Genomic DNA, 12,038 nt, shown 5'->3' with positions numbered 1-12,038 from the left:
GATGAAGAGCTTCAGGCCCTCCCGCAGCAGGCCCAGCGCGGGGCTGTCGGACACCCTGAGGAGGAAGGGACATGCGTCAGTGACCAGCCAGCCCCCCTCTCAGCCCTAGGGACCCCGAAGCAGGGGACGTACCTAGTTTCCATCTGGTCAGAATTCTCAAGTAAGAACTTAATATCCTATCTGTCAGAAATCATTTTCTGTTTGCTATTAGGCAAGTCTCATGTTCCCCAAATTAATGTTCAGAATATTATTAAAATTAAAACTGAAAAGCTACATGTAAGTACAACAAGCTTGCTTTTATAAAACAACACAGGTGAAAACAATTTCTCTCCTCTTTTCCACATGTTTTATCGAAAGAGCTGGGAACAAACCTTGCAAAAATTAAACCAAGGTCTTCAACTTCCGTTTCCATGAGCAGCATATGTAACACTTTTCGTAAAAAGTGGACTCTGGGTTTGTCCAATTCACTGAATTCAACGACCTAACAGTCCGGATAAAAAATAATAAAGTTACACTGTTGAGCCACCTCTGCAGTGATTTCTGACTATAGTTTGAGTAAAAAACTACCGCTCCCCTTGCCCCTTTACTAAGGCTATTTCCAGTTTTATAAAATGAACAGCTGTCATTTGACACGCGGCCCTGGGACCGCTGGTGCACTGCTGCAAGGCGTGCACACCACTGGTGAGAGCAACTCGGCAGTGCTGAGTCAAGTCCAGGGGGCTGATGGGTACCTAGCGAATCAGGAATCTCATTCCTGGAGTTGAAACGTAGATTATCTCCATGCCTTAATTATCCCCTAATTAAAACCATACACACACACACACACACACTTTAGATCCATAAGAGACTAATTCATATATATAACAACCATAGTATACTTATACAGTGGAATACTATACAGCAGTAATAAAATCTAAGGACAGAACTGCAGATATCAACATGGATAAATTTCAACCTTATGCCAAATTAAACAACATCAAAAGCCTGGTTAACCACATGCAGACACCTACAGCCAGAGTGCTGTAAAAGGACATCAAAAGCCTGGTTAACCACATGCAGACACCTACAGCCAGAGTGCTGCCTACAGCCAGAGCCCCGTGTCAGACATCAAAAGCCTGGTTAACCACATGCAGACACCTACAGCCAGAGTGCTGCCTACAGCCAGAGCCCCGTGAGGTACGGAGGGGGTGGGCTGCTTCAAGGAGTCTCCAGGACCTGCTGTATCTGAGGAACACGCCACATCCTGTTCCATTCTGAGCTCAAACTCAAGTAAACCGAAGGCAAGACTCCCTCCAGCAAGGAGAAGCTCTCCGTGTTGTAAGTTCTCCCCAGTTCTGGTATGTGGGACAAGGCTCTGGCCCTCATTTTCAGTATAGTAGCCAAAACCCAAGGGCACATCTCTAAGGAACATGCAGTTAACTCAGGCGCTCTGGTGAACAAATACATAAACACAGACAGGAAACCGCAGCCAAGCCTGTCCCAAGGATCAGGAAGTGGAAGGCAAGAGGCCGGGCCCCCAACTACCCCTGCCCCGCCCCTCAGCTTCTCCCACAGTCCACACTGTCAGGACCCCCAGACCCCCGAGGTCCTGCTGCCCAGGCCAGTGTGACCCGCCTCTCATGTCTAGGCTTTGCTGTCCACCCCAGACCACCTCCAGAGCATCTGCGTTTCATCGTCTCTGACGAGTCAACGTGGGAATTCGACAGGGGCGAGGATGCCCCTGCTCTAAAAGATGTGCCACAGCCAAGGGAGGAGTGGCAGAAGCACAACTTCTGTACAGCTCCCACAACCCCACTTCTTCCTGACGGAGCAGCGGCCGCCGCAGGACTCATGATGGCCTGTACACGCACAGCAAGTCCCGAGACTGATTCATGTAAAGGAGCAGACAACTGTAATGGCGCCTTGAGCTACTAGGCAAATTTACACTGTGTGCTCATCTGGCGATTTCCTATGATGGTCTGATAATGAGAGTGTTTATCAGGTGAGTCAGGATCTAAGGAAACGCATATTCTTAAGGTACCAAACATACAGAATTACAGCTGGCCCCTGAACTCGGCTTTGGACTGTGCAGTCCACCTACATGAGGACTTTTTTCACTAAATACGCACTGCAGGACCACACGCTCCCAAGTTGGTTGAATCTTCACGTGTGGAACCAGGATACGGAGGCCGACTGTAAAGTTACACTCGGGCTACAACTGCGCAGGGGGTCGGGGCCCCTGCCCCCCCGGGGCTCAAGGCTCAAGCGTATGCTATCACTTTCAGCGCTTCAAATCAGCTCGCACATTACACACACCTTTAGAATGGAAAGCGGCAGTGATTTGGTCTTCAGCAAGTGGGCCACCAGGTGAACCAAATTAGAGAAGTTAGTGGCTGGCAGAGTTTCTAAGTCCCGAAATTTGTCCCATATGCTGAACTGGAATGTCATCTAATATAAAACAAAGAAAACAAAACAAAACAAAAAGGTAAAATTCAACAAATTATTAGAATAAATCACTAAAAATATAATCCAAAGGTACTGTACTTATTTACTTAAAATATCCTAAAATTCAAGACTTTTTAGAAGCAACTACACTCTCCTTTCCTATATACAGTGGTTTGCAATAGCTTCACAGTAATTTCTTTCTATTGCAGTATTTTCCCTTAAATCAGCAGAAACAGTAGAAAAAGATGGTGCAACATAAACCATAGGCACTCGCCGATTAAGCGGGTCGTGACCCCTCATCTGTGACGGGAAAGGCGACATGGGGACACGGCTCAGGTTGCGCGTACCCTCTACACACAGCTCTTGACCAGGGTGGCCCGACTCGGCCCGCATCCCAGGTGGGCCGAGTCGGTCAGAGTGGTTAAAGAGGAGAGTGGGACACAGGTGGCCTGCCTCCCAGCTGTCACCTGAAAGCTCCTCGCGTGGTCGCAGAACTTGCCCGCCAGGAACGCGTAGAAAGGGTTGTACGTTCTCTCTTGTAGACAGCAGTCTACGAGGACGTGAACAATTTCTCTCTCCTGCTGATCCTTAAGCCCCAGCCTGTAAGACAGGAAGAGCGAGGGCTAAACCTTCAATTTGCCAAATTTTAACAGCTTTAAGGCAGAAATCTTTCAGAGGAACACATCCTCTCTGGCAGTTTGGTTAAGTGGGCTGAGTAGACAGGGCCAGGTAGCAGGACTGGAGCTCCAGGCCCGGCCCCAGCCTCTGGCCTCAGTGTTTCCAATAACGTGGCAGAATGAGGTGACCCCAGGCTCTACAAAGGCCTGTCACTGGTGACCGACCGACAAGAAACAGGGCCTCAGCTGTGGGCCCTTCTTGTTTTTTCTTTTTTCTAAAACGTGTGGTCTGGTTTGCACGCAGTAAAATCCATCCTTTTAGTGCATAGTGTTGACTGTGGACAAGGATTCATAGTCCTACAACATTTTCCCTGAATTTCCTTCTGAATTTGAAGCAAATAAAGGAAAATTAATTACTAGACTTTTTAGACGTAGTACACAGATGCTTTTCAATCTCATCGCAACTAATTATAGAAGCTGTAACATAATTACAACTAAATTAAGCAGGAAGTTTAACTCAGGCGTAATCGGAAAGACGACTTTAACAGGAGGGTTTTAAGCAACTCATGACAAACAGCAGCCACCAGGAACTGTCAAGTGGTCACCTGATTTTTTCCAATCAAAACAGATGATAAACTGTCCTAATCTGGAGCTACCAGCGGTCAGTGAGCAGGAGCTGGACTGCAGCCTGTGGCGCGGGGCAGCGGGTGGGAAGGGGCAGGGCCCCGGCCTCTACGACGTGGCACCCAACTCAACAACAGAGCAGAGGCTCGCACACAGGCTTACTTCAGGAGCTTCTCGAATGCGTCCAGAAAGTCTTCACTAGTCATGACTGTACAAAATATGCTTCTCCTGATGTTGGTGTTCATTCTCTGCTTTCGGGCGAGCTCCAGTATCTTCGAGCTAACCTGGAAAGAGGGATGACCGGGCGTAGATCATACAAACATTTCAGTGAAAGTTGTTCTTTGGTTTAGCATAGTTACTAAGTTTCTAATAAGTAATATGTGTAATTCTGTGGCCTGACGCAAAGCTAACTGTAAGGTATGCATAAATACACGTATGTAAACGCAGAACCTTTATTCTTGAGCAAACCCCCCGGCACCCCCACAAAGGAAAAATAGCAAGAGGCAAAGCAAGCCTGCAAGGAGAAAACCGCTTGATCTGGGAGGCTTCGCAGGAGCAGTGGGTCTGCCAGTCCAAGTACCAGTGGAATGAAGGAGATTAAGTGCTACGGCCGGGAGGAGGTGGGCCAGGAGGGCCAGGAGGGCGGGGAGGCCAGGATGCCTGAGTGATCATCCTGCGCTCCCCTCACTCCACTCAACGTTTAAGTCCCTTTCCTAACATTTTGAGACTTTAAAAGGAAATAACAGAAATGGAATTAAATGATATCACAAAGCAGTAGCTATTTCTATAAGGTCTTCAAATAAACCCAGGGAAAGCCACGTGGGGACACAGGTCACACGCCTGGCGGTGGTGAGCACGGGCCGCGTACCGTCCCCGTGAGCTGCTTCCGCGGGGTCTTCTGCTGACCGCTGTCAATCATCGGGGCGCCACTCCACGCGGACCCCACGATCCACCAGCGCCCGGTCCGCTCGGCGTTCAGGACGCTGTCCCAGGAGACGCGGAGCTGAGTCTCTGTCCCTGAGCCAGCGCCTCGCAGCTGATTGAGAAAACAGCAGCCAGTGGAGGCCGCGGCAACTCAGAGCCTGGGCAACAGCGACCCCGGCTCTTTCCAGCTCAGATAACAGCGTTTCTGGTGCGTGAAAGCTGTGATGGGTCACTGACAGCCGGGACAGTTAACCAGTTAGGAATAATGCCAAAGTTCGAGGTAAACTCTCAGTGTGTGTATTTGGGCTTTGTGGGTCTATCACCCAGAACACTTGTCTTAGAACAGCTGTCACGGGGCGGGGGTGGGGAGAGAGGCTCAGACTCGGGCAGGAGGCGCGCCCCAAGGGCCGGCAGTGAGGACTCCACCAGCAGGGGCCTGGGACCTGCTGGAGGAGGCCACTCTGGGTTTGACTGGTGCCCGGGCCGAAGAGCTCGCCCGGGGTCCCCACGCTGAGAAGCTCTGGGGAGCTTCAACAGACGAGCCCCCTACTCCCCAGGCTGGCCTCCCTGGTCCTGGTGGGACCCCGGCCCAGGCCCTGTTCCAAAGTGATCAGAGGTCCTCCCGCGATTCTCCGGCGCGGCTGAGGGCAGAGGGCTCAGCGTGGGGCGCACGCAGCTCACAGGGAGGGTCGCCCCACAGAAACGTGCAGTTGCCTTTCACATCTGGGAACCCCCGCTAACTGGGCGGGGCACCTGACCTGTGGCTCCACCGCCCTCCGGAACTTCATGGGGGTTGGCACAGACCCGCAGCGCAGGCGGCCGGGAAGGAGGGTGCCTACCAGGGCTCTCTGCAGCTTCCGCAGCCTCTCCAGGGGCTCGGGGTCGTAGCCCGGGATCTTCCGCACGTCGTTGTTCTTCAGGGCCAGCAGCGTCTCCAACATGAAGCGAACCTGGAGACAGATGGGACGAGCCATTATCTTAAATGCTGGAAACTAACGACGCTTCACCATGGGGATAAAGACACCGCCTCTGCGCACGTGGTCACCGCTGCCGAGGACGGGGCAGGGGCGCCTCTGGGAGAGGCTGCACCAACCTCAGCAGCCGCCCAGGCCTCCCTGGCCGAGAACAGAAATCCCTCCCCTGCCCCGCGGGCCAAGAACACACCCGGGTAGCACAGCCTTCCACCCCCACCGGCCCCTGGTCTCAGTTGCCCTCCTTCCCCACCGCATCTGCAACCCCTTCCCACTCCTGGCCTTTTTGCTTTCCTAACTTTTAAACTGTAAATGATATTGTACTTAGAGAAGACTTTCAAGAACAGCACAAAGACTTCCCACAGACCCTGAGATTCCCCCCAACATTCACTTCAGCTGAGACATAACTCACATGCCAAGAGTCCACCGAGCACACTCGGGGCTGTGCAGCCATCACCACGATCAGTTTTAGGACGTTTCCATCAGCGCTCAGGGACTCCAAACCCACCCAGTCACTCCCCAGCCCACCTCCTCCAGCTTCAGGCCAGCCTGAGCCAAATGCCTGTGTCTGCCGTGTCTGTTTTAAACGTGACCCCTGAGCATTCAACACAGGGGCAGGGTCTTCGCTGGGACCCGCCCCCATGATCTTCCTCTCCCATGTGGAGCCGCACCCCGCCCCCTTACACAGCAACTCCACCACCACCTCCGCGGGCCCCAGGACCCTCAGGGGGCTCGACCTACACCTCCCTCCTCACAGCTAACCCAAGCCCTCACCTCAGCATTTCAAAAATGGGCCAGTCTTCCTGTCGAGTCTGTGTATCCTGAACAAACTACTGCCCACCTGCAGGCCCAAGCTGGTACCTGGGGTGACCTCTGACCCCTCCCTCTCTCCCCTTCCCCCCACCAAGTCTGGCCACTGCTACGTCCTAAACCCACGTCCACTGCAACTCTACTGATCACCGCCCCAACCCCTGAGGTGGCTTCTCTCTTTCCTACGTTGTAGCCAAAGTGACCTCAGCATGAAAACCCACTCAGAGCCCTTCACGTGCCTCTGGGATAAAATCCCAGTTCCCTGCAGGTTTATGAGGCCCTGAGGCCAGCCCCTGCCCTGCACTCCTGATGCCTCCTCACAGGAACGCTTTCCTTTTTCCTCAAATGAGCCCTCACCTGGCCCAGGGGTTCCCATGACTCTCCCGTGCCCCTCAGTCTGCAGGCCAGCAAACGAGTTAGCCCCCACTTTCCAGACGGGGAAACCGAGGCCTGGAAGCCTTGGTTCCTTCGCTGCCGAGTGGAAGAGCCAGAAGGCCGAGCGGGCTAACCCCCCGGCCCCTTGCCCCAGGCCTTCCCAGTAAACCTCTTCTGAATGGCTGAATGTTAAATAGATCGATTCTTAAATTCACAAGAGTAAAGACACAAGGTTCACTCACACCTTGGATGAAGCCACAAAACCAGAAGAGGCAGAAAATAACAGGGATAATTACGAGACGAAATGCAATATTCACCCCAGATACTCATGTTTAAGTTCTGGTCAGTGTGAGCATTTAGGCAGTTAGGAAGCAGGTCAGGTGACGCACTCATACCCTGGTCTGGTCCCGGAACTTGCCGCCTGCCCCGCTGGCTTTGGCCTGGGCCTCAGTGATCAGTTCCTTAAGCGACAAAGCATCATATTTTCTCAAGGAAAAGCCCACATTTCTCAGCATTAACAGGATCAGTTCGATATCTTTTTCTGTGAAAGTTCCAATAAGTTTTCTCAAAATGTCAAAGATGAGGAGAGACTGCACCACGTGGAAGTTATATAAATGGGCGATGATGGCGAACAGGTTGTCACCCTCTTTCCCGTCACATCCGCTTTTATAGATGTCAGCAAACTTCCTCACCACAGCCTCCAAAAAGTGCGCACCGACCTGGATGAAAAACAGAAAAAACATTACTGCAAACGTGTAAGAATCAAGTTAGCAAGTCATTCTCAGGGATCCTGCTTCTTTTAACTTCAACGCATGCTGAAAGAATTAGTACTTTTAAAATGAACACATAAAACATACATGTGGCAGGATACGAACTCCAGCAGGGCAAAACCTCTAAAAACTCAAGTCTGAGGGCCCAGTGCTTTACAGAGGAAAACACCACACCACACACGACACAGAGCAGGGTGCCCAGCGCACACCTTCCCTCAAAGTGCACCTTCTTGTCCTTAAAATCAACGAGGTTGCTGTTTCTGGCCAGCAGCCATTCTGGTTCCTTGGAAAAGTGAAATCGTTAAGAATGTTAAAGACACATCCGTATCTCTAAAAATGCACTACTACCTAACATGGCTCCCTTCTCCAGCTTGGATGGGCCTGGAGGGAGCAGAGGGGAGTGGGCGCCCGGCAGTGGCAGAGCGATGGCGACTCTCCAGCTGAGACACGGGGACGCGGATCACCGCAGCCGTGCTGGAGCCTTGAAGGCGGACCGGGCCCAAGAGTCACCCAGCAACAGAACTAGAGGGTGCGGCCACCCACTGGACGGGAAAGATCAACCTTCTGCGTAACAGCAGCTGACCGAGCTTCTGACGGGGATCCGTGAGCAGCAGCAGAAGTGCGGGCTGGGCGGAATCACTGTAACCTACGGGCTTCCCTGCCATCCAGCAGTTAGCGCTCGGCGCTTCCACCACAGGGGCAAGGGTTCAAGCCCTGGTCGGGGAACTGAGATCCCACAAGACATGAGGTTAGGAAAAAAAAAAAAAAAAAGCCTTATAAAGCCTGAACCGTAGGACACCTGGGCAGGGCTGGTTATAGAAACAGGAGTGGTAGTTAAAATCCCAGGTGAGGATGAGATCAACTGGACAGGCTGTCGCAGGAAAATATACACATGTTACTGCCAAATTGCAACAACATAAATGCTAGAGGAGTCCAGAGAAAGGCACCAGATCGGCAGGAGGGAAGAGTGGCTTCGCAGAGGCAGCTCTGACAGACTGGATGTGTTCTTTAGTTCCTGAAGACCTGAGAGTAAACAACTTTAACCCATTAACTCCCGATTCAGCCTCTTCTCTAAAGATGAACCTGAAGAATGTGCTCTCCCATCGTGGCCGCTGTGTTACATTCAAACACAGCTTTAAAACAGAAATTAGAACTCTGCGGACGTCAAGAAAAATTCAGGTGTAAAATACACTCAGGGGCTTCCCTGCTGGCGCAGTGGTTGGGAGTCCGCCTGCCGATGCAGGGGACACGGGTTCGTGCCCCGGTCCGGGAAGATCCCACATGCCATGGAGCGGCTGGGCCCGTGAGCCATGGCCGCTGAGCCTGCGCGTCCGGAGCCTGTGCTCCGTGACGGGAGAGGCCACAGCAATGAGAGGCCCGCATACCGGAAAAAACAAAAACAAACAAACAAAAAACTCAGGTATGTTTTCAATCACACAAATGGGATCATTTAATCATATCAAAATCTGTCAAAATCATAGATTCCATTGAACGTCTTCAAAATAAAATATAATAGTATAGCATTTAAAAATAGGAATAACATTCACATTGCTAAAGTTATTTAAACAAATAAATTAATTCTGACTTGGGGATTTTAACACAAATCTGCACAGACCTGAGTTTCATTTTTCAACGACTCAGAAGCAATTCAGTAACTGACACCGTGGCTTTGTAACTCACGTTCCTCTTTGCATGGATTCCTGTGAGGATGCTTTTCTCATCACAGGCCTGAGAGGAGTTCAGTGGAACCAGAGTTGGGACAGCTCAGCCTCGTCTGGCACCAGTTTTAATGGCTGTCGCTAGCTGAAGTCCCCTCACGACTTGCCCTGGAATGATCACTTCAGCTGTCCCTCACGCTGTTAGTGAAGGTTTAAATGAAAAGTGGGACCAATAATCTCCCATTTTCAAATGCAGGGGATTCCTGATATTGTGTAGGTGGTCAGGGTCTACGGCCTTTTCTGTAACTCAATGAAATGCTGTCTGTACTGAAACTGTTTTTTTTGCGGTACGCGGGCCTCTCACTGTTGCAGCCTCTCCCCCTGCGGAGCACAGGCTCCGAATGCACAGGCTCAGCGGCCATGGCTCACGGGCCCAGCCGCTCGGCAGCATGTAGGATCTTTCTGGACCGGGGCACAAACCCATGTCCCCTGCATCGGCAGGCGCTGTCAAGTACTCCGGGATGGTCCAGGAGGACCAGGGGTGCACTAGGACAGCCTATAATGGCACTGAATGAACCGTGGCCATCACAGGGCACTAGGAAGGGATCCAGTGATTCCATTACGCTTTGTAATGAAGAGAAGGGACTCACAGCCCTTAGAAATCAAACAATTACGCCAGAGGAGCGATTCCCTAAACAGCTGGTGCAGATTAGCTGAGAAGAGTTTGCTGTTCAGAGGTCTTGGGGCCCACGCCCCCTCCTCTTTCCTCGCCTCCCTGTGCCCAGGAGGTCCCAGAGTTGCCATCTTTCAAAGCTCTCACTGGGACTTCCCTGGTGGTCCAGTGGTTAAGAACCTGCCTTCCAATGGAGGGCATGTGCGTTTAATCCCTCGTCGGGGAACTAAGATCCCAAGTGCCGTGGCGCAAGTAAGCCCGTTCTCCAGAGCTCCTGCGCCACAACTAGAGAGAAGCCCACGCACTGCAATGAAGATCCCACGTGCTGTGACTAAGACCCGGCCCACCCAAATAGATAAATAAAAATAAATTTCAATAAAATTTTGACAGAAAGTTCTTACGATATGACCTTGGCTAGAGGAGAAAAGCGTGGCCCAGAGGTTTCTCTCGGGAGGGTGACGGAGCCTGCAGTGGGAGGAAGGGTGAACTCCAACCACCCAACCACGCAGTGGCGCACAAGGACTACTTTAACGAGCACTTCCTCGGGCCAGGCTCCTGCAGACAACCCCAGCCTCCCAGCCTGAAGCCACCAGACCAAGCCCCCAGGGGAGGGTGGGCAGGCAGGTGGCCAGATGGCTGGTCTCCCCGCCCAGCACTGCCCTCACTGCTGAGCCTCTCGCAGATGGAAGGAGAAGGCCTGGAAAGTCTGTGCTCTTTAAAGCAAGCCCCGGACAGGCCCACTCTGTAAGACCCCAAATGGTTTTCAAGACCATAACTGTGAGCAAGTCCTAGAAAAGTGGGAGGGGTGTGAAGAGTGCGTGGCAGGGGGAGGCAAGGCCCCGGGACCCGTCCACAGCCCGGCCTTCAGGGGCTTTGCTGCGTTCGCAAAGCAGGGCTAAATAAACACCTGCCCCACTCATCCTGCTGGGAGTCCTGAGGACTTACACCAGGGGATCAGACCTGCAGTGACACTTTGCTGCCGAGGCCTGTTCCTGGGAGGAGGGCAATCAGAAGGCAGAGGGGCTAAACACCACCCACTAAAAGACACTGTCCCACGTAAAGATCCTACGGGATCATCGAGTTCTCTGGTAAATATAAAGCTCATCTGGAAAATTACACCTCGTTGGCCTACTCATTCACTCATGCGTCTGTCTACCTTAGTGTAAAGTCCTGTAACCAGAGCGATTTCCCTCAACAACCCTGCAAGCAGCCACACGGAGGGAGTGGATGCTGACCAGGAAGGTTACGATCTCACTGTGGGAGGTGACAGAAGAGGACCCGGGACGAGGTGGGCCTCCCTGATGCCAACACAAGGGTGACTGACCAAGGACCAAGAACACGGGGCGGGCCGGATGGCATGGGGATGCTGTTTCCTCAGCAGCACCTACTGAGTACCAGGCACCACACAGGAGATGCTTTAGACACGCTGTCCACTGAATCCCGACGAAGGCCCCACTTCACAGACACGGGCAGGTCTGTGGCCCACCCAGGGGCACCAAGGCTCCAAGCCCAGGCACTGTCATGTGTCCCCTCGCTTCGTGCCCAGTTTTACCTCACATTCCGGTGGCCTCTCGCCCAACACAAAGCCCTGTGCTCTGGACACCTGAAACAGTCACTGTTTCCATGGGGAATACAGAGAAGATGAAGACAAGTCCACGATGTCAGCCCAGAGCGACTGAACTAACAGACAATAAGGCCATGTCAGAAGGGACCAAGCGCAAAAGCAGAAGTTGGCCAGCATCACGCAGCTGCCGAGTGTGGTTTAGGATGATACAACACAGACAAGGTGGCCTTGAGCTGTGTCAGCTGATCACTGACACAAGCAGCACTTGGACAGCTAATGGCTGGAGACAGGCAGCCCTACCTCGATGCCAACTGTGTTGTGAAGAATGCTGACCAGGAGGACATGCTCCATCACCAGCCTGGTGGGCATGGCTGCGTCCGGGGCGCAGGCGCTCAGGAGGACGCCTGTCAGAGTGTCATTCATGTCCTTCCTGCTGTGGCCCATGTACAGCTCCTCCAGCTGGCCACTGATGGAGGCCAGGTTTGGCTCACTCAGCCTGCAGACAGTTGGAAAGACAGAGCGACAGTGCTGTTTCAAATCAAGAATTTCTTTTAGGTCAATTAAAAAAATTGAAAAAGTTATTAATACTTCCAACAGATCCTCTTTTTTTTTTTTTTTTTTTTTTTTT

General features: G+C 52.2%; 1 protein-coding gene across 1 annotated transcript in view; it reads right to left on the bottom strand.

Annotated features, from left to right (window-relative positions):
* NOM1 (nucleolar protein with MIF4G domain 1) overlaps positions 1 to 12,038 on the bottom strand; it is a 16,440-nt gene that overhangs the window by 150 nt on the left and 4,252 nt on the right. The window contains exons 4-12 of the mRNA XM_007463989.1: positions 11,711 to 11,906; positions 7,141 to 7,464; positions 5,429 to 5,539; positions 4,534 to 4,701; positions 3,828 to 3,949; positions 2,892 to 3,024; positions 2,296 to 2,427; positions 372 to 481; positions 1 to 55 (exon numbers count right to left, since the gene is read on the bottom strand). The exon at positions 1 to 55 is cut by the window's left edge and continues 150 nt beyond it. Coding sequence (XP_007464051.1) covers positions 1 to 55; positions 372 to 481; positions 2,296 to 2,427; positions 2,892 to 3,024; positions 3,828 to 3,949; positions 4,534 to 4,701; positions 5,429 to 5,539; positions 7,141 to 7,464; positions 11,711 to 11,906 — 1,351 coding nt within the window. The remainder of the gene's footprint in view (positions 56 to 371; positions 482 to 2,295; positions 2,428 to 2,891; positions 3,025 to 3,827; positions 3,950 to 4,533; positions 4,702 to 5,428; positions 5,540 to 7,140; positions 7,465 to 11,710; positions 11,907 to 12,038) is intronic.

Source organism: Lipotes vexillifer, unplaced genomic scaffold, assembly GCF_000442215.2.
Source record: "Lipotes vexillifer unplaced genomic scaffold, Lipotes_vexillifer_v1.1 scaffold2094, whole genome shotgun sequence".
In the NCBI taxonomy this organism is placed as follows: Eukaryota; Metazoa; Chordata; class Mammalia; order Artiodactyla; family Lipotidae; genus Lipotes; species Lipotes vexillifer.
This window is presented reverse-complemented; position numbering and strand designations above follow the sequence as displayed.